Raw genomic sequence first — 22,409 nt, forward strand, 5'->3', positions numbered from 1 at the left:
GTCCATGACAACAACTTCTTGAGAAGGGGAGATAACACAGTTGAAGATAGCTCTAAGTTTAGAAACCAAAACTTTGGTGAGTAACTTGTAAGAACTGTTTACAAGATTGATGTGCCTAAATTCCTTGTGCTCCTCTGCCCCTTCAATCTTTGCAATAAGGGCAATAAAGGTGGCATTCATGGCTTTGTTGATCACCCCTCTAGAGTGAAATTCAGAGAAATTTTTTTTTCGATAACATCCAGTCGGGTGGTTTCCTGGAAGGTCTTAAAGAAAGCTATAGGGTACCTATTTGGGCTAGGGGCTTTGTCAGAGCTCAGCTCGTTAATGGCTTTGAGTATTTCATCCTTCAAAAATGCTTATTCCGACCACAGATTTTCAAGGGGTAGGGTGAGGAAAACTAAATCATGCATGAAGGGTAGGGCTATTAATGCATTGAGCTAGGCCTGGTTTTGAACCTCTAACGGGCTTGGTTCTAGGCTTCTAACGGGCTCGAGCCGCTAACAGGCCGGCCGCTGTGAACGATGCTGCTTACCGGCGAGGACGGGCCTTTAATAGGTCGGCTTGAAAAAGGCCAGAAATTTTTGCCCAGCAGGCATGACTGACCTGGCAGCCAAAAAATGCCTTGGGCTGGCCAACAAGGCCTGACCCATTTATTCTTTTTATTTTTTAAATTTTTTAAATTTTTTTAATTTTTTTAATTTTTTTAATCTTCACTCTTCAAGCTTTTCTTATTTTCATAACCAAAAGAAATAAAACTAATACATGCTAAAATATTTTTAGAAATTTTAATGCCCACTTTGTCTCTCTAGAAATCCAATCTCTCGCTCTAAAACCCATTCTCTCTCTAGAAACCCAATCTTTCGTTTTATCTTTAAAACCCTATTCTCTCTCTAAAGGCCCAATCTCTCTCTCTAAAAATCCAATCTCTCTTTTTATCTCTAAAAGCCCAGTCTCTCTAAAAGCCCAATCTCTCTCCAAAACCCCATTCTCTAAAAACTCAATCTCTCTCTAATAACCTATTCTCTTTTTCTCTAAAAACCCATTCTCTCTCTAAAAATCCAATTTCTTTCTCTAAAAACCTATTTTCTCTCTCTAGAAATCCAATCTCTATTTCTCTTTAAAAAGCCAATCTCTCTCAAAAAAACCTATTCTCTCTCTAGAAACCCAATCTTTCTCAAAAACCTATTCTCTCTCTACAAACCCAATCTCTCTAAAACCTAATCTCTCTCTAGAAACCCAACCTCTCTTTCTCTCTCAAAAAACTCATTTTCCCTCTTGAAACCCAATCTCTAAAACCCCAAATCTCTTGTGCTATATTTAAAGCTCATTCCCTCTCTAGAAACCTGATCTTTCTCTCTCTAAAAACTCATGCTCTCTCAAGAAACCCAATCTCTCTTTAAAACCTGAGCCGGACTGCAATAACATTCAATGCTTACCAGGCCAAGCCGGGCCTTTAACGGGCCGGGCAACAAGGAATTTTGCCTAATGGGCTTGCCTGGCCTGATAAGCCTCAAAATGTCTCGAGCCAGCCCAATATAAGGCCCGGCCCATCTGGCATGGCTTTTTCTTTAATCTTTACTCTTCAAACTTTTCTTGTTTGTAGCATAGTTAGCAAGTCGCCTTTAAAAGCAAGACTTTTTCAAAAAGATGTTTTGGTTTAACACGCTTTAAATTGCGATATGTTAAAAATATCGGGAAAAAATGCGTTATTTTGATAAAAATGTTAAAAACACGTTTTAATGATTTGAAAAAAATGGTTAAAAGAACTTCCCATTTATTGCATCCAAAGTCTTCTTTTTTTTTTGGAAAGCTGCATATCTCTACTCCATATATTTCAAAGATTGCATCCAAATTCTTTTTTTTTTTTGAAACTTGTATATTTTTACTGCATTTATTTCAAAGAAAACCGTTTCTAAAAAACTTTCCTATTTTTGTGCATCCAATTTCAATATTTACTCCATTTATTCCGAAGAAAACCGTTTTTAAAAAGCTTTCCTATTTTTGTCCATCCAATTTCAATTTTTACTCAATTTATTCCAAAGAAAAACGTTTTTAAAAAACTTTCCTAATTTTGTGCATCCAATTTCAAAATTTAGAGCTTGCCTTCTTTATGCCTTCTATTTTGAATTTTTTGGATAACAACGTTCAAAGAAAATTTCAAATCCAATTCAAAATTTTGCGACTTTCTATTTTTATCTTTTGTGCATCCGATTCCAAAATTTTGGAACATCCCTTCTCTTTCCCTTTTTTGAATTTTTTTGGGATAAAAAGTTTCTAGACAACTTTTAAATCCAATTCAATTTTTTTTAACTCTCTATTTCATTCCTTCTAAAAATGATATTCTCTAAAAAAAAAAGAATGAAAAAATACTCAGCCACCTTTTTCCCAAAAAAATACAGTCCTTGGAAAAAATGTCTATCCAAAAAAAAGAGAAAAAGATACTGTCACAAAGATGATAACGGTGGGAAAAAAATCTAACTTTTCTTGGCTTACCGGACTTCGGGGCTGGGTCGGGGCTGAACATCAAATTTTTGGGCAAGGCATGTTAATCCCAGGGCCTTACGAAGCTTCGGCCGGGCCCCGCCTGTTGGCAGCCCTTATGATGGGACTCGCTCCTGTAGAGGAGAAGGGACGAGCCAGGAATTGGATTGTAGCTTGTTCAATAAGATGAGGTTGGTCAAGAACATTGTTATCAACTTTGAGGTGGCTGATGGAATTCTCTCATCTTCTGCAATTCTCTATCTTATGGAAAAATTCAATATTGAGGTCCCCTAACTCAAGCCATTTCACCTTTGCGCTTTGGGACTAGTAACTTTCTTACTTATGGAGAAGGTGGTGGTACTCGAGTTTAGCCTTAGAACGGGTGCCCCATTCAGCTGGTGATAGGTTTTTGGACTCCTCAATAGCATCTGAATGTTGGATGGATTGTAGTAGGGCCTCTTTCTAAGAATGAAAATGGCCTGGAAGTTAGGAGTTCCAAGTCTTCAAGGCAGACTTCAGGAGCTGCAGTTTCCTTTAGAGTCAGAAACCAGCCCAGCCATGAACCATGAAGGAGTAAGACTCCCACTGATCATTCACTAGATTATTCAAATTAGGTTCTTCGAGCCAGCTTGAAGCACAAGGGCCTTGGACCCCGAGAGATGGCCTAGGTATCAATAAGAATGGGTCTTTGAAGTGGGTTTAGGCAACACCGCAGAGTGGGTACTCGGGAAAGTTTGATCCCAATCCAAGGAAATAAGGAATTGGTCGAGTTTGAAGAGAGAAGGGTTGAGGGAGTGGTTGGGCCAAGTGAACTGGGTCCCTACGAGTGGGAGATGATTCTGGAAATTAAAATTGGAGAACTGAATCATGGCGGTGGAAATAGAGTGATTAGAGTTGCGGTCGTGAGACCACCTAGTGACGTTAAAGTCCCCTCGAAGCACCAGATTGGGGAATCCATGGAGGCTAAGGATTGAAGTTCCGCCCAAAAAGAGGGCTTGAGATTGTCTGTGTTAAGGCCATAAACTGCAGTGTATTTTCACTGCAAGGGATCTGACAACCTAGAGAGGACAGCGGTTGCAGAGAACTTGCCAATTTTTGGAGTCTAGCAAGGAATGTAAGATGGGGTCCTTGAATAACCAAATGCTTACAATGCCCCTAGAGTCTCGAGGGCCACCCAACTACAGGGCTAGAAACCCCAAATATTCCTGATTAGGGTGTGAGTTGTGGAAGGAAGCTTGGTTTCAATAACGGAAAGGATGGATGAGGAATGCTTCGTGCTTAGGTCTCAGACGACACTTCTTTTTGTGCAGGTGACCCAAACCACGAATATTCCACATTAGTATCTTCATGGGGCAAGAAGAGAGGGGTAGTTGCACCTTGAGGTGCGCCTAGAATGCTGCCTAGTCAGAGGAGCTGAATGACAAAGGGATTGGGATGATGTTTCGGGGGTTCACCTTTGTTGTAGTTAACCCCAAAAGCGAGGATGGACAGTTCACGATTGCCCTTGGTTTTTGTTTTGGATAGGGAAGAGACATCAACAGAGATGAATTCTTCAGAGCCCTCCTTAGGGCCTTCAAATTTGAAGCATATAACCTTGAGGACTTTGAAGACATCTTCTTTGGCACAATCCACATCCTGAACAAAACCAGAGTCAACAGCGACCATCGATTCTGTCGGGTTGCGATTGAGGGAGCCCTGAGAGGGTATAGGACGGGTTGCTATTGAGGGAGCCTTGAGAGGGTATAGGGGACACATGGTTGGGTAGGGTGAAGCAATCCCAGGGAGAGGTGGGGGAGATGAAGCATGGAGTGTTGAGGACAAGGGAGATCGGGAAAGGATACAGATACGGGAGGGGGTGAGAGATAAGGGGGATAGTAGTGTGTGTTTGGTTTCTGTGGCCATTTAAAGTCCTTATGAGAGCATGTAACCAATTTTACTATAGTGGAACAATGAACTTCAATGGGAATATGGTCCAGAAGGACTGAAGTTGGCAATATTGATGTCGAGACTCAAAAATAGGCTTGACGAGCTAGGCCAGTTGTGTACTAAAGCCTTAAGATACTTGGGCATAGAGTACAATCGAGAAGGGTTAGCAAGGTTACCCCTTGATGAGGTCAGATATGCCCAGGGTAGTTTGCCAAGAGACTGTATGACTCTTGTCTGTGATTGGTAGGCTTGAAGGGACAAGGGTCCAATCCTCATCATAGACCATCACATGGTATCGGGAAGAAAAGCACCATTGAGGGTGTTGCATATACATGTGCGAGAGATAGCCCCCAGGCACCACTTACGATATGTGTGCGCAGGTTTGCGTGACTTAGGCTTATCCCCTAGGGGGAACCTATAGTCCGTAGACTAAGATTGTGTTCCCTTCGACTATTGTCAGCCCAATCATGAACCCCTGTGATGGACTGTGAGCTATGGGAACTACTGGTTCAGTTTGAGAAAGTGAGTGTAGTTCATGATCTCTAGCAGAAATGGAGTGCTTCAGTATGTTGCATTTTTCTTAACACAGTTAGATTTGAATCCCATCAAATCAATTTAGAAGTAATTAATTTGATTATATAATAAAATAAAATTTTGGAAGTCTCTGGATAATTTTATCTTCTCAAAACAGATTTATAAATGGAAAAAGTTTATGTAAGGTTGCAACTTTAAAATGTAGAATTACATATTTATAAATGGAAAAAGTTTATGTAAGGTTGCATCCTTAAAATGTAGAATTACATATGCAGCTAAAATATCCATCGGAGAATGTTGTTTTACTGTTGAAAAATCCTGTAATAGATCATCTCGACATCGAGATGTATGAACATGGAAAAAAAAAAAAAAAAGATTCCAAGTCCCAGAAATAGTGCATCTTGGGACATATTATCTAGACTATCCATTTTCAAGATTTCCATATGTTTATAGATCCACTTGATTTTAACCATTTTTGGAGTTTAAAATTTTATAATTAGATATGAAAATAAATTTTTAGGTAATCCTAAGACTTTTGTACATCAAAATTGCATGTTATGATAAAATTTGGAGGTGCACCTTAATTGGATTGTTTAAGGTTGCAACGTTATAGAAACCACAACCCTTTATAAATAGGCTTAAACTGAATTTTTAGATATTTAATTTATTCAGAGAAAAAAATAAAACGTTATATTATTAAGGGAAAATATCTTCATGTTCCCTATTTTTAGGTTTAATATCTCAATACACCCAATATTTCAAAACATATCTTGAATCATAGAAAACTTGAGTTTTATATCTTTTACCCCCTAGACTAATTTTACTCACTTTATTTATTTATTTTTAACCCAAACAATTTGTAAAAGGACACCCCTTTCTAAACCTTTCTTTCTCTCTTTTCCCCAAATTTCTAAAATTTTATAATTAGATATGAAAATAAAGTTTTAGGTAATCCTAAGAATTTTGTACATCAAAATTGCATGTTATGATAAAATTTAGAGGTGCGCCTTAATTGGATTGTTTAAGTTTGGGAAGAGTCATGGTGGAGCGAGAAAGAGAGAACTTAGGGAGTCACAGTGGAGAGGGAGAAAGAGAGAAATTAGGGAGAGTCATGGTGGAATTGGGGAGAGTCATTGAGAAAGAGGGTTGAGAGAGAGAGAAAAATTAGGGATAGTCACGGTGGAGTTGGGGAGAGTCATGGTGAGAAAGAGAGAGAAATTAAGGAGTTGCGGTGGAGAGAAAAAAAGAGAGAAATTATTGAGAGTAACGGTGGAGTTGGGGAGAGTCATGGTGAGAAAGAGAAGAGGAGTTAGGGAGAGTCACGGTGGAGAGAGAGTAATTAGGACGTGAGAGAGAGAGATACACGGAGGGGGAGAGAGAGAACAATAGGTAATACGGTAAGAGAGAAAGGGGTTGGGGAGAGTCACAGTGGACAGAGAAAGAGAGAAATAAGGATAATATCATGTGAAGAGAGAGAAAGGATGGGGTTTACAATGTCTTTAAACAAATTGTTTGGGTTAAAAAAAGGAATAAAGAGAGTAAAATTAGTCTAAGGCGTTAGAAGATATAAAACTTAAGTTTTCTATGATTCAAGATATATTTAAAATCTTGGGTATATTGAGATATGAAACCTAAAAATAGGGGGTATGGAGATATTTTCCCTACTATTAATTTTAAAATAACTAAGACACACGGGGGGCCCATTATTCTCCATGGGCCCCACCAATTTAGAACATGTATGGAAGTGTGTGGGGCCCACCAGAGTCCCATGGATGGCATGCCCCACATAGTGCGCCTTCTTTCTTTTTTTGTGGCATGCAAGTTGGCCACTCAATCAATTAAAATAAAATAAGGAAGGTTTTGCAATGAAAGATACTTTGACTTTTCAAAGAGTCATGTATAGAGAATGAATGGCAAAAAAAAAGGAAAGAATTATATTTTCCTTGTATTAAATATTTGATGAAATTAGGTTAAGAAAGCTGAAGGATAAGATTTTAACACCATCCATTAGATCATGATGGTTGATCTATGGATTATAAGACTAAGATCTCTCACAGGTCTCTTATGATCAATGGTCTAGTTCAAATCTCCATAAGGATGGCTAACCCTAGAAACCCTAACCCTAACCACATATCTATATATTGTCTCATTGTGGGGGGTCCCATGATAAAATATAACACCATAGCACCATCCTCTCTTTCTGATCTCCCTCATCTCTGTAGCCTTGTCAACACTTAGAAAATATTTTAAAAGAAAGAGGAGGCACACCCCAACCACATTGTAAGTCTAGAGGTGAACGCCCCATACACATAGCTTGAGACATAGATTTGTTCCACAAGCTCTCATATTGCTTAAGGGTTTCTGGCCAAGGCTTCCTATAGTTGTGAGATCTAAGAAAGACCTTAATCCCGTGCGTCATCGGAGGAGCAGACCCTAGTGGGGTGTATCAAGTTCAATTTAGGTAAACTTTTGATACTTCAATTTTTTGATACTGCAGTTTATGTTTCTTGTTCCCAAGTCGTCTTTTATGTAATTTTCTTTATGCAATAAAAAGTTGTATTAAGTGGCAGCAAGTGAGAATCCAATTTTTGTTTCTTCATTGTTTTTTAAAGTTTATTTTGTGATCTTTGGAGCTTTGTAGGTGTTCTAACTGGTTGAGAAAAAGAAAAATTTTAAACTACATAAATCGTGCTAGTTCACCCTGTCCAACTTCAATTGGTATTAGAGCTTGGGTTTCTTGCTTCCATTATCTAGTTTTATTTTGTTATTTGAGTTTTTTTATATATTTGGGATACGAATACTTGGCTACAAGATGTTTTATTGCTGAAATTTTGAAGACCAAAAGGTTTGATGATGCAAACTATACCTCATGGGAGTGCAAGATAGGCGATGTGCTCTATGAAGAGGGTTTGCATAATATCCTCACTGAGGCTCCACCGTCTCAGCTTAGAGGAAATGCATTTCAGGCTACGAGAGATGCATATGCCTAGTGGGAGCGCAAAAATATACTCGCAAGGCATATCCTACTCGTGTCGATGCATAACGCGTATGCCTCAGAGTATGAGCCGATCAAAACTGCAAAGGGGATGCATGATCGACTTGAGAAGGAATTTGCTGATCCTTCTTTCATGAGGAAGACTTTGGCCATGAACAAGTATAATGATTTAAAGATGGCCGAAGGTGGAAAGATCGTCGAGCACGTGCACACATTCAGAGCACTAGTTCGAGAATTGGAGGCGATCGAGATGCAGCCTGATGAACCCATGCAAGTGGTTCACTTGCTAAATATCCTCACCTCTTGGGTGGTATTTGTATTTTCCCTAGGCTAGAGGAAGTCATCACTTTGCTTAAAGCCGAGGAGGAGAGGAAGAATGCTTGCAATGCACAAGCACTCAAAGATGTGGTGCATAAGGTAAATTTTAAACCTAATAAGGGGAAGGGGAAATTCAATAACAAGAAAAGGCATGACCAAAAGAAAAAGGGAGAGAGAACAAGAAACTACAAGGGAAGAGAGAGAATAGGCAATGGTATATTTGCAAAACGTTGGGCATATCGCTGAGAATTGTAGGTTGAATGGGAACCCTGGGGAAATAAGGAATACGATTGTGTTGTGTTTGAGACCATTCTAGCCGACCCCAAGGGCATATCTTGGTGTCTTGACTCGGGAGCTACAACCCATGTGTCAAATACCAAGGTGTCTTGACTCGAGAGCTACAACCCATGTGTCAAATACCAAGGATGGTTTCCGCAACTTTAAACTCATGGGTCCGGGTGAGCAACACATCTTTATGGGGGGAATTAAAAGACCGAAGTGTTGGGCGTTGGGGACTATGTATTTGAAATGAAGAATGGGAAGACTATGGTCTTAAAGCAAACACTTTATGCTCTTGATATGAGGAAATATTTGGTTTCGGTCCCAGATATGGCTAAGGCTGGTTTGTCACCATCTTCTCTGCAATTAAGGTGATAGTAAAAAACTACAGTGAAGTTGTTATGACTGGTCTTCTCAAAGATAGGCTTTATTCTATTGAAAATAAGGTGAGTAAAAAACTACAGTGAAGTTGTTATGACCAGTCTTCTCAAAGACGGGCTTTATCTATTGAAATAAAGGAAGAAGTTGCTTATGTCTCGTCTCCCACTCATGATGTTGATGCTTTCGTATGGCACATGCGATTAGGGCACATAAGCTACAAAAGAATAGAAAGATTAAGAAAAGATGGTATTTTGGAAAACTGCAAAGGCGATTTATCTAAAGTGTGTGTCATGCATGCAATGAAAATTGATAAGACAAAATTCCACCAAGGCACAAAGAACTTCTAATGTTTTAGAAATCATCCATAGCAACATATGCAGTCCTATGAATGTGGCAACCAAAAGCTGCAAAAAGTATTCCATCACTTTTAATGATGACCACTCGTGATATTGCCATGTTTACCTTATGCACTCAAAATCTGAAGCCTTAGAATGTTTCAAAGAATACAAACCGACGTAGAGAACCAAACAAACCAAAAGATAAACGTTCTAAGAACCGATAGGGGTGGTGAGTACTTCTCACATCTCTATAGGGACTTGTGTGTGGAGCATGATATTATTCACCAATACACCATACCTTATACACACGAGCAAAATGGAGTTGCCGAGAGACAAAATAGGACCTTGATAGAAATGGTGAGAAGTATGATGGTGTATGCAAAGTGCTCCCTTGACTTTTGGGGAGAAGAATATTTACGGCAGGATATATTCTGAACTGTGCACCTACTAAGGCTGCTCCTCTTACTTCTCATGAGATTTTCACTGGTCGTACTCCGTCTCTAAACCACCTAAGAGTGTGGGGTTGTTCTGCCCATGTCCTAATCCCATACCAAAATAGGACCAAACTCCATCCCAAGACTATCAAATGTTTCTTTACTGGCTAACCTGACCATGGTACGTGATATTGATTCTACAACCTTGAAAATGGGGTCAATCAGAAAAACCTGGGACACCCACTTCTTTGAGGACAAGTTCCTTTCAGCAAAAGCGAGTCACAAGCAAGGTGATCTCTGTGAGATGGCTAGTGACAAGGTTGAGTCTCGAGAACCCAAACCGGAACTCGGGAGAAGTAACCGCATTAGAAGACCGCCCAAGTTCTTCACCTATTTGGTGGAGCACTATGAGAGAGTGGGCATGAGCCAAACCTTGAGCCTACCACATACCAAAAAGCCATAACCTGTCTTGAAAGGAACCATTGGGAAGAAGCCATGAAAGATGAGTACAAATTCATTACCCAAACCCAAGTCTAGAAGTTAGTGTCTTTACCTCAAAACAGTAAGGCTATCGGGTGGAAATGGGTTTTCAAGAAGAAATTGAACTCAAACTAAAAATTAAAAAAATACAAGGCTAAGCTAGTAGCTAAGGGATTTACCCAAAAGGAATGGATAGATTATGATGAAACCTTTTCACCAATTGCAAAGTTTCCATCCATTAGAATCTGTCATAGACGTACATTTTGACTTTGAGGTCCATCAAATGGATGAGAAAGTAGCCTTTCTCAATGGTGAATTAGAAGAGGAAATATATATGAAACAGCCCGAGGGTTTCGAAGAGAAAGGAAAGGAGAACCTAGTGTACAAACTTAGAAAATCCGTCTATGGCCTAAAACAAGTATCATGTCAGTGGTACATCAAATTTGGAGAGACCTTGTCTCAGGCGGGGTTTACCTTAACTGAGGAAGACTACAGCTCAGTGGGAGTGATGTTATATTATCTTTATATGTGGATGATATGCTAATAGTTAGTAGCTCGATGGCCCTCGTGTTGCAAGCAAAAGAATTTATTTCACGACTCTTTGATATGAAGGATCTTGGGGAAGCTTCATATGTGTTGGGCATCATGATAACAAGGAATAGAGAGAATCAAACCATTCAACTTCCCCAAACGACTTGCTGCAAAAGAGTACTAGAAAAGTTTGAAATGGACAAGTGTAAGCCCATACTGACCCCTAACGATAAGAAGACAAGACTTAGCCTGCAAATGTACCCTGGTGAGTATGACAAGAAAAAAGTTATGAAAAGAATATCGTATCGCGGGGCAGTAGTATCTTTGATATAAGCCATGTCAAGAACAAGACCAGACTTGTCCTTTGCCGAAGCATGATTAGCCGATTCTAATGCAACCTTTGGGATTAAGCATTGGAAGGCTGTTAAGAGAGTTCTAAGATACTTAAAAGGAACAGAGAACTATGCGCTGACATATGGGGGAGGTTCAAAAATTGTTGTGCAAGGGTATACAAATGCGAGTTACCAAGGTGACCCCGATGACGCAAAATCCACTTCTAAATATGAGTTCATGCTTGGAGGTGGTGTTGTTTCTTGAAAATCAAAGAGACAAGATATTGTGGTTATCCACCATGGAATTAAAATGCATGGCATGTTGTTTGGCGGCCAAGGAGGTTGTATGGATTAAGAAGTTTTTCAATCAGCTGCAGTTTGAACCTCTAATGCTGTGCATGCATGAAAATCTTCTGTGACAACCAAGCCACAATATGTGTGGCTAAGGAGCCACGATTTCACAAAAGATCCAAGCACATAAAGCCCTGTTATTATCATCTTCGAAATGAGGTACAAAATGATGACATCGAGACCACATACATTCTCATAGAGGTAATGGTTGCAGACCCCCTTACAAAGGGATTAGTTGCAAATGTTTTTGTTAAACATGTACATGGGATGGGGCTGAGAGTGAGTGAGGAAGAGAGACTGTAAGGCCTTCAAAGGCCAAGTGGGAGATGTTCGGTTTTTGTGGCCATTTAAACGCCTTATGAGAGCATGTAACCAATTTTACTATAGTGGAACAATGAACTACAGTGAGAGTATGGCCTAGAGGGGCTGAAGCTGGCAATATTGATGCCGAGACTCAAACTAGGCTTGATGAGCTAGGCCAGTTGAAACTAAAAGCCTAAAATACCTGGGCATAGAGCACAATCGAGAAGGGTTAACAAGGCTACCCCTTGATGAGGTTGGCAATGCCCATGGTAGTTTCCTAAGGGACTGTGTGACTCTTGTGTATGATTAGTAGGCCTGAAGGGACCAAGGCCAAATTTTTATCATAGATCATGACACGACATATACATATGACAACCGTATCAAAAAGCAAAGAACCAGTGAGGGTGTTGTGTGTACATGTGCGAGAGATAGCCCCCATACACTAATTGCGATGTGTGTAAACAAGTCTGTGTGACCTAGGGGGAACCTGTAATTCATAGACTAAGATTGTGTTCTCTTCGCTTATTGGCTGACTTTGATAGCCCAATCATGAACCCTTGTGATAGACTGTGGTTCATGGGAACTACTAGCTTAGTTTGAGAAAGTGAGTGGTTTAGTCTCTAGTAGAAATGGTGTGCTTCAGTATTTTCGCATTTTTCTTAATATAGTTGGATACGAATCCCATTAAATTAATTTAGATATAATTAATTTGATTATCAATTATTTTGAGATTAAAAAAATAAATTTTTAAGAAGTCTCTGAATATTTTATTTTCTCAAAACTGATTTATAAATGGCATTAAACTGAATGTTTAGATATTTAATTATTTCGAGAGAAAATAAAATATTAATTGGTTTTAAAAAACATATTATTAATTTTAAAATAAGTAAGACACACGGGGGCCCATTATTCTCCATGGGCCCCACTAATTCAGAACATGTGGGGAAGTGTATGGGGCCCACTAGAGCCCCATGGGTGGCACGCCCCACATAGTGCACCTTCTTTCTTTTTTTTGTTGCATGCAAGTTGGCCACTCAATCAATTAAAATAAAATAAGGAAGGTTTTGCAATGAAAGATATTTTGACTTTTCAAAGAGGCATTTGTAGAGAATGAATGGAAATAAAAGAAAAGAGATTTGTATTTCCTGGTATTAAATATTTGATGGGATTAGGTTAAGAAAGTTGAAGGATAAGTTTCTAGCACCATCCATTAAATCATGATGGTTGATCTATGGATTGTAAGGCTAAGATCTTTCACCCCACAAGTCTCTTATGATCAATGGTCTAGGTCAAATCTCCATAAGGATGGCTAACCCTAGAAACCCTAACCCTAACCATGTGTCTATCTGTTGTCTCATTGTGGGGGGTTCCATGATACACCATAACACCTCTCTTTATCTCTCCTAAATGTCGCACACCATCCTCTCTCTCTCATCTCTCTCATCTCTATAGCCTCTCCAAAACACTTAGAAAATATTTTGAAAGAAAGAGGGGGTGTGCCCAACCACATTGTGAGCCTATGAGGGCATGCCCCATACACAGAGCTTGAGACATAGTTTTGTTCCACAAGCTCTCATATTGCATAAGGGTTTCTAGTCAAGGCTTCCCATAGTTGTGAGATCTAAGAAAAACCTTGATCCCATATGCCATCAGAGGAGGAAACCCTAGTGGGGTGTATCAAGTCCATTTGAGATAATCGTTTGGCACTTCAATTTTTTGTTATTGCAGTTTATGTTTCTTGTTCCCAAGTCATTGTTTATGTAATTTTCCTTATGCAATAAAGAGTTGTATTAAGTGACAGCAAGTGAGAATCCAATTTTTGTTCCTTCATTGTTCTTATGAGTTTATTTTGTAATCTTTGGACCTTTTAAGTGTTCTACGCAGTTGAGAAAAAGAAAAATTTTGAACTACATAAACCGTGCTAGTTCACCTTGTCCAACTTTCAGTGAGCTGGCGAGATGGAGACGGGATGGGCGAGAGAGTCCACTATGGAGTCACGCATGCCAAAGGGAGAACTATCTCAGAGGTAAATAGAGGCGAAGGGGAAGAAGGGCCATGAGGGGGATGAAGGGCCATTTGGGGTGGGGAGGGGGGAGGAGCAACCAAAAGCCCCATCTGTAGATTCGAAAACTGAGGAGAAGGTGGTGGGATGCGGAGAGCCAAAGAGAGGGGTGGAGAAAACCTTGGGGTAAGAGGTTGAAGATGGATCCAAGGTTAGGCAAGGTGGAGGGGGAGGATGGTGGCAGGGGAAAAACCGTGGGGTGAGAGAGAGGAGGGTGGGTGGCAGCGAAAAAACCATGGGGTGAGAGGTTGAAGATGTATCCAGGGTTAGGCAAGGTGGAGGGGGAGGAGAATAGCTGATAGTGAGGTTTGGGCAAAAAGAAGTGTGAAGTCGCATGCCAAATGAGGGGTAGAGGGGAAAAGGAGGGGGAGGGGAGTTGAAGAAGAGAAAGGAGGCTCGACTCCTCGTTGTCGAACGGTGAGGCCACAAGAGCAGGCTAGCCAGTAGTGGAGGGTAGAAGGGAGGTTGTAGTGGGTTGAGGCAGCGTTGGGTGAGAATGGTGAAGCAAAAGAGGAAGAGCCTACACAAAAGGCTGATTTGGGGAAGGGCCTATCTAGGGATGGTTCGTGGGGTGCCAACTGACAGGCGTAGAGAAGTTCAACACGGGATGGGTGATGGGGGAGATGGTAGGAAGAGGGGGGGGTGGGCGCTAGTCAACTGACACAGTGGCACCTGTCTACGACACGTGGAATTAAGGTCGATGGCCTGCTCACCACATCACTTTGCCACCTCATGTGTGCTACGTGTCGCCCCTTGGTGGACTGCATGGGACTGCGGCCCGTGGGCATCAGACGGTAGGGATGAGTCACCCGAGGAGTGGCCTAGCAAAATGCTGCATTGCAGTGGTGGGTGAACTGGGACGTTGACATGTGCTTGTGAAGGAGGCATCATCTGGGCTGTCTGTTTGGGGTCGTGAGAAATCTGGGCTTGGGGTTCTCTACTGACCCTCCGATGTTGCAGACGACAGCGGCGATGGGTTTTTAGTGGGCGCTTTCGAGAACTATGGTCCAGCCATCATGGAGCAGGGTCGGTGGAGTATTGTGCTCCATAGAATGTAGTCCAGGAGCAGAGGGTTCATGGTCCACAACATGGCAGGGGAAGTGTGGGGATGCCAAAGACCAAGAGACGGAGATACAGAAGAATAATCCTTCTTCCTCTTGCCAAAGAAAGGGGGGAACATGAGAAGGGATTATTGTTTTAACCAGGAGCTGGATTGAGCCAAGGGGTAGAGAGGTAGCTGATTTCCAGTGTACAGAAATGAAGACTCTGCAGACCTCACCGATCTTCTTGAAGGTATCGACATTTCGGGCTTGGAAGGGAGTGTGGGAAACTGAAAGTCAGATCTTCTGGGGTTTTATTGCGCGCAACTCTTTGTTCCACCTGCAAAGAATTAGGCCTGGCCCATGGAAGCGACCGTTATGATTCCCTATCGCCTTAAGAAGGAGATACTCCAAAGGGAAGGAGAAAAGGATGACTCCCCGAGGAGACTTTCCAGCAAGAAAATTCGGAAATGTCCTAATTTTTGGCTGCCCACCACTGGATATCTTTGACATCGTTACGCTGTGGGTATAAGCAACCTACTAGCAAGAACTGCAAAGCCTTTACGAGGTCAGCAGCAAGTTTTTCTCCCACTGGTATTGAAAAGGGTGCTGAGAGAGGAGGAGAAGGGAAGAGGAGGGAGTGTAGTGTGAAGCGTGGGGGATGGGTTGGTGGAAGCTGGTTGAGAAAGATTCCGGGGAGGCCTTCGATGGTTGCAGGGGGCGAGCGTAGTTTTCATAAAGAGGAGGGAAGGAAGCGATGGTATTCAAGGGAGGATGGGAGCCAGAGGGAGGGAGGGGGCAAGGAGGAGGAAAGGGATTAGATGGGTGGGAAAGGGGAATGGGAGGAGGAGAGAGCACTCCTACAAACAAAGCCATTCACACACAATCAAAGAATATGTAAAATCAAATTGGGTAAACTAAGCTTGATATCTCCTTTCCTTTTGTACAATTTCTTGCTTTACCATTTTCATGCCTTCACTTTTGATATAAAATGTGAAGGTTATAAACATGTAGCCCATCCTCCCTAGATGCATTGCTAAAGCTAGATTGAGGAATATGGGGTTCCTGCGACTCCTTTATTCTGACAGGTTTTCTATAAGCAATTTTTATGCTTTAACTTCTCCTGTCAGTTCCTCACTCTCAACATGTTTTTCAAAAGAAAAGTTTACCTTCGGTTACTTGTAACTTTATTCTCAACAATCCCATCATCTCTTCTCTCTATTTCTCTTGTTGTATACATCTATGAGTAGGTACTTATCAGGATACAACTTAATGTATACTACTCATTATGATTAATTATGAGAATGTAATGCTTTGGAATGTAACAATCAGCAGAGGAATCATTCTTCCGCTCTTACACTGTTGAATGTTAGTAAAATGCTGCTCATTCATTATTTTCGTGCAATTGATAGAAAGTTGTTGTATGAAAAGAGTGACAAGTCTCACCCTTTTAGTTCATTCTATGAGTCCTATTCGTACTTTTCTAATAAATTTCATTTTCTTACGTGAATTAGGGAGAATGAAGCATCCCTCGCTGTTCTACATGACCTTCTAATGGAACTGGATAGCATGGATGAGGTATGTCTGGCAAAACCCAATTCATGGTCCATTTCCAGTGAATTTTGTCGTGGTCAGTGGTTTATACACGTAAAGTGTAAGCTATGGTATGCTTCTAGTGTGATAGCCATGTTAATATTCCATTCCAGTCCAAAGAATGCCAATGCTTTTTAACCATTAGTTCATATGTTATATAATTTCCTGCCATTTAACTTATGCTTTTGTCAATGTTATGTTGTAACTTCCTGAGATTTACTTGTTGCATTTTGCATTGAATTAGTTTGAAATTTTTAAATGATGTAGAAGATGTAAATCTCTTATCATGCTTGGTTTAGTTCCAATTTGTCCTCTTGGCCAAGGATTGACAAACATCTGGTGAATACCCTTGATAGTTATCTGCTAACAAGAAGTTGTTGGTATATTTGTTCTATCATTTCACTCTGGAAGGTTCACTTAGTTATAACCTTTTTGACTATGGTACTATTCTTAAGACACCTAGTGTTTATATTGCTGCATTGAGGGGACCTCATGGCATCATTAGGACAGGATATTTCATTACAGTATTCAACTTTGTACTGCCTCTGGTTTTACTCTTTTTTAATGCATCCTCTGCACCATTGGGTTTCTGATTTTATGTACATGCATGGATTTCTACCATTCATGGATAGTATTACCATGTAACATGCATTCTAGTAGCTACAAAGCTAGCATTGACAGTAATAGTTTCTTTTATAGCTGAGCTATAATCCGATAACTGATTCTGTTATTATGGGTGCTTTATTTTAGAATGTCTTCTCATGTATTATAGCTCCTTTTCTGTCACCTTAACCTGTAGGAGACGAGGTTGCTGGCACTTATTGAAGGGGTTCTTGCTGCCAATATCTTTGATTGGGGATCTCGTGCTTGTGTGGATCTTTATCACAAGGGAACTATAATTGACATTTATCGAATGAGTCGCAAAAAAATGCAAAGACCTTGGCGGGTACATTTTTTCTCCAAAAGAAAATTCATAGAAAATAACTATTGAGTGGGTTATTCTGGGATATCTAATTGAAGCCTTCTGTTTCGGCACTATTGAAATGGTTTGTGATTGGGATATCCTTCTGAAAGTCTGTTTTCTTGGTGTCACCTTTAAGCCAGCTTTGACTTTGTAATATGCTTTCAGGTTGATGATTTTGATACATTTAGAGAAAGAATGCTTGGATCTGGAGATCAGAAACCTTTGCCACATAGAAGAGCCCTACTCTTTGTCGACAACTCAGGTGCTGATGTAGTTCTTGGGATGCTTCCTCTTGCACGAGAACTCCTTCGTCGAGGCACTGAGGTGACTTCATATGTCAAGCGAAAATTTGACTATCTGTAATGATTTCAATCAGTTTTCAATTAAAAGTTGGTTACGATTTTCACCGTACATACTAGATTGTTTGGCCTAGAATCACACATTTGTGGCAAATATGCTTTTATTTTGTGCAGGTTGTTCTTGTGGCAAATTCTCTACCTGCCCTAAATGATGTTACTGCAAATGAGCTTCCTGATATTGTGGCAGAGGCAGCAAAGGTTTGCAATGGATTCTCTCTCACTCTCTTATTCATATGGTCAATTCTCACCTAGCTCATAGTGTAAAGGGGATGGATGGGATTATGTAAGCCATTTCCAACTGTGCCTACCTTGTAATAAATTGAAAGAGGCAGTGTGACCATTTGGAGAAACTGGAATTTCTGAAATAACTAGGGGTAGTTTAGATGCTTCCAATGTTATTAATCAATTTGATACACTTCCTTAGATGTTTTAGCCATGGTGTAGCACACACGTTTTATGTTTATAAAATGGAAAAGAACTTGAGTATTGCTAACCATTTTCTTTTTCTATGTTCATGAATTCTCAAAAAAATGACAGCACTGTGACATACTTCGCAAGGCTGCTGAGGCAGGAGGGCTTCTTGTGGATGCTATGGTTGATTGTAGGGATGTATCAGATGATAAGTTCTGTTCAATTCCACCGCTAATGGTCGTTGAGAATGGTTGTGGAAGTCCATGCATCGATTTCCGGCAGGTCAGCTCAGAGCTTGCGACTGCTGCAAAAGATGCAGACCTGGTATGTTATGTGCAAACCTGAAACAGGCCTCATTTGATAAAAAAATTTCTACAAATTTTCCCCACAATGCCACTCTATTTGACCCCAAAATGGCCTTGAAAATATTAGGTGTTCAAAAAGAAAAAAGGGAAAAGAAAATAAAAAAAAAGGGTTATGAGCACATCTTATCCTAGATCTAACAGTGGCGAAAGCAAAAAGTCGACTTTCACCCAATTTTCTCTTTCCCTAGAAAATATGTTTTACGAATTATTTTTTCAATTTTTTTTCTAGGGTGTGATCGCTAGGGTCAAGAGAATGTGTGTGCATGATATTGTGTTGAACAAATACCCTAAGATCATTTTCCTTTGGGGGAGTGGGGTGGGTGCATTTCATAGTTACCGCAATACACCTAAGGGGTTGATTCCTCTCTACCATCCCGAATTCCCAATCTTGTGTTCCAGGGAAGGGGACTTCTCTGTGATTCTTAAATTTTGAAATCTCGATCCTTCCTATTGGGGATCAAGTTCCGGAGTTACATGCTATCCAGATTCCCTAGCATTATTGTTTAGTACAACATTATATTATAGTATAGCAATGTGGTATAGTTAATATAGCATTGTAATATAACATAGTAGTATATGGTGGCATATAGTAGGACATTGTACGTAACATGGTATGGTATTATTATATAGCAACATAGTATTGCAATATAGTATTGTATAACAGTGTGGTATAGTGTAATATTAGTAGTACACAATATAGTATATACTGGGCTTTGATTTTTAACCATGTGGAGAATAGGTCCTGTATAATTTGTCATTTGATCCTGTTTAAGTTTCGATCTAGCTCCGCCACATATTGGGATTGAGATCCCTAGATTTCAAGGTGTATGGGTCACGATACCTGCCATAGGGAACTTTCTGCTTGCCACAATCCCTTGGTCCCAGTCCCGGATCTAATTGGATCCCGAACTCGATAACTCTGGTGCATTTCTAAAGTGTTAGCCTAGTGGCTAATGTAAGCTTTTTCATTGCTCACTATTGGGTTTGCTTTTCTTTAGAATAGAGATTGGTAGCTGAATTCTTGATCTCGCAGTTTTCCTTTCCCTTGCCCTTACTGCCCCTTCTCACTTCTGGTTAGCCTAGAATCCCCACGCCTTCTGACATCCCCAACATTTCTATGGAAGGCATCAAATGTGATATCAAGAGAGGCATCGCACGACACACTCATGACCTCAAACATCCCTCATGTCTCTCCTCGAGCCTCCTTGATTTGTACTTCCTTCACTTAATAAAGGACTTCTGATCATCTGACAGTTCGTGAAAGCCTCCAAATTATAGATTTGCACCTTTCTTTTGCCTCCCTTGTCACATTATGGTCCAATGATGCCTCCTTATCTAGCCAAGGGATTGCCGTGATGGGGATAACATCTATATTCCCAACTAATCCATTCAACAACACTTCATCCTCCGACAAGAGGCTATTCCATCGCATTTTCTCTTTCTCAAGAACCACTGAACACTCACTAGCTTCCCAAACTGATCTCTCCTCATATTCTACTGTCATTGGTCCCATTGGATGCAATATCTCCACTATCACTATAAAATTTGATGCGATCTAAAGAAATGGTCCACCCATTTGTATCATTTTGGGGGCTTCTGTTTGCCCACAAAATTTTGTGCGCAAGTTCTCTTGAGTTCGACGAATAATCTGAATAAAAGGAAGAAAAAAGGAGAAGACCCTTAAAATTGGTTTTTTAACATGGTGAGTGGTGACCATACGCTGCCCATTCATGGCTGGCTAAATCTAGGCCTTTAAGGCTTAATATCATTTGTTTTCTTTTAAATTGATTTGGTGATTACAAGGCATCTACAAAATTTTGGCTTAAACAATCCTTGAAGGCCTAGGTCTAATCATATATCAAATAAATGGCCTATGTTCACAGAATTTATCGCTCCATAGAGGAACCATTTTTTTTTTTCTGACTTTTTTATGAGCATAGTGAACTTTCTCAAAAAACAAAACAAAAAAAAAAACGAACTTTTTTATGAGCTTATTTGCTAGGATGGTGGTACCATAGTTGCTGTGATCTCCCAATTCGGTGGTGATCTTGGCGATCCCATGCTTGTGGAGTTGCACCTTGTGTGGATCTCCCGATATTGGGGAACACGATCCCATTCCCTTTGGGATCGGTTGATATAAACTACGCTTATGTTAGATATGATCTTTTATTAGGAAACAAGTCTTAAATGCATATCTATCAAAATAAATAAATTGCAAAACAATGTTCTATATATTTTTCAGAGAGAAGAGATGCGAGATGCATCTCGAACCTTTAAAATTTATCATGCGAACGAAAAAGTTGGGATGGAGATCTCTAAAATTCAGTGTGAAAGCTATCCTTATAGTAGGAGCGTCTAGCTTTTCACGATCCCATGCTCCAGATCCCAACAACTTTGGGTGGTACAGAAAATTTGGGGGCAAGCAAATGCCCTTCAGGCAATTAAAAATGGGAAAGCAGACACTGTAGTGGTCCCCTCTAGAATGGACCAAATTGATAACCTCTAAGATGAAAAAGTAAGAGGTATGAAAATCTCACCTCTTAAAGAGCCGCCAAGTTTGAGATTTTAAGAGGTATGAAAATCTCACCTCTTAAAAAGTCGCCAATTTTGAGATTTTAAGAGGTATGAAAATCTCACCTCTTAAAAAGTCGCCAATTTTGAGATTCTACAAATTAGTCCTGGTTCCAATTAACTGATGAATGTGTGGTGTAGTTGGAAATATGCAACTAACACCTGTGTGAATTTGTAAATTCATATAAAGTTTGTTTCCTTCTCTCCAATTGAGCCTGCATCTCTCTCTCCCTGACACACACACACATTCTCATACACATTGCTCCAAATGGCAAGCTCATGTCAGTTTGCATGGATAAGTATCTTAAACATTGTTAGGAATGGGGTTGTTGATTTAATATCATTAAAGTTGAAAATAATTCAGTTATTCTTAATGTGCTGGTCATTCTGTAGTGTAATTAAAATCCAGTGCTAAAATTTTGGACCAACCACATAATCTTAAAAGCAGGAGTAAATCCTAGTTATGGCTGATAATTATGTGCTCGTCATTCACAATAAAGGGTGCAAAAGGGAAAAGAAAAACACAAGATTTAGGAGTTTTGAAAAAAAGAGATTTAGAGTTTTGAAACATCTGACCTCGCTATTTTCTTTTTATGGTGCAGATAATCTTAGAAGGAATGGGCCGTGCTCTACATACGAACTTTAATGCACATTTCAAATTTGATGCCTTAAAAGTAAGAAACCCCCATAACACCCTTCAAGGCTTACAGATCGACTCTTCTATTATTTACAATCATTTCTTTATCTTTCCAGCTTGCAATGGTGAAGAACCAGAGGTTGGCTGAAAAGCTAATCAATGGGAACATATATGACAGTGTATGTCGATATGAAGCAGCTGGGTCAAAACGCAGCTAATTACTGCAGTTATTCATTTTACTTGTGTCTGGGTAAGTTCGGATTCCCATGGAAATTTTCTTTTTACATGTGCTACCTCGTTGTCCTTGAGAAAAATTTTGGGGTTTTTTTTTATTGTATTCAGAGGTGTTGGTGTAACCTGATATGATTGTCTTGGTGTTCCTCTTCTTCGTTTTGGTTCATTGCTTTTACTCAAAATACTGCAGTGACAATAAGAAGCTGGCAGATTTGGTGCAAGCCATCCAATTTCTTAGGTAACATTGATATTAGGAGACTTCCTTGAATAAAGGGGAACTGGAAAACATCTGAGCCAGGAAAATTTGAATTTAAATTCATCAATGTATTATTAGAAGAACCCATTAGCCTTGGTGGTTCTTGTTGCTTTACCCTTTTTATATGGTGCGAACTGCACAGTAATCTTCCATTAATGTTGGGAAGATAGATATTTATGTAACATGAATGAGGAAGAAATGAAAACAAATAAGAACAGATTTTAATTTTATGTA

At 39.9% G+C, this 22,409-nt stretch overlaps 1 protein-coding gene across 11 annotated transcripts in view; it reads left to right on the forward strand.

Annotated features, from left to right (window-relative positions):
• The window catches only part of LOC18430526 (pantothenate kinase 2), an 82,918-nt gene extending 60,509 nt beyond the window's left edge, over positions 1 to 22,409 (forward strand). For 10 of the 11 annotated variants that reach the window (XM_088860297.1, XM_006840677.4, XM_088860292.1 and 7 more), the window contains 8 exons: positions 16,300 to 16,363; positions 17,178 to 17,324; positions 17,508 to 17,666; positions 17,816 to 17,899; positions 18,239 to 18,436; positions 21,651 to 21,722; positions 21,802 to 21,935; positions 22,110 to 22,409. In XM_088860297.1, the coding sequence (XP_088716423.1) occupies positions 16,300 to 16,363; positions 17,178 to 17,324; positions 17,508 to 17,666; positions 17,816 to 17,899; positions 18,239 to 18,436; positions 21,651 to 21,722; positions 21,802 to 21,903 (826 nt within the window). In that variant the 3' untranslated portion in view covers positions 21,904 to 21,935; positions 22,110 to 22,409. Of the gene's footprint in view, positions 1 to 13,629; positions 13,745 to 16,299; positions 16,364 to 17,177; positions 17,325 to 17,507; positions 17,667 to 17,815; positions 17,900 to 18,238; positions 18,437 to 21,650; positions 21,723 to 21,801; positions 21,936 to 22,109 lie in introns of those variants that run through there. The other variant, XM_088860296.1, reaches the window with a different exon arrangement.

The sequence above is a fragment of the Amborella trichopoda genome, chromosome 3 (genome assembly GCF_054954075.1).
Source record: "Amborella trichopoda isolate Santa Cruz 75 chromosome 3, AtrichopodaSantaCruz75HAP2 v2.0, whole genome shotgun sequence".
Lineage (NCBI taxonomy): Eukaryota > Viridiplantae > Streptophyta > Magnoliopsida > Amborellales > Amborellaceae > Amborella > Amborella trichopoda.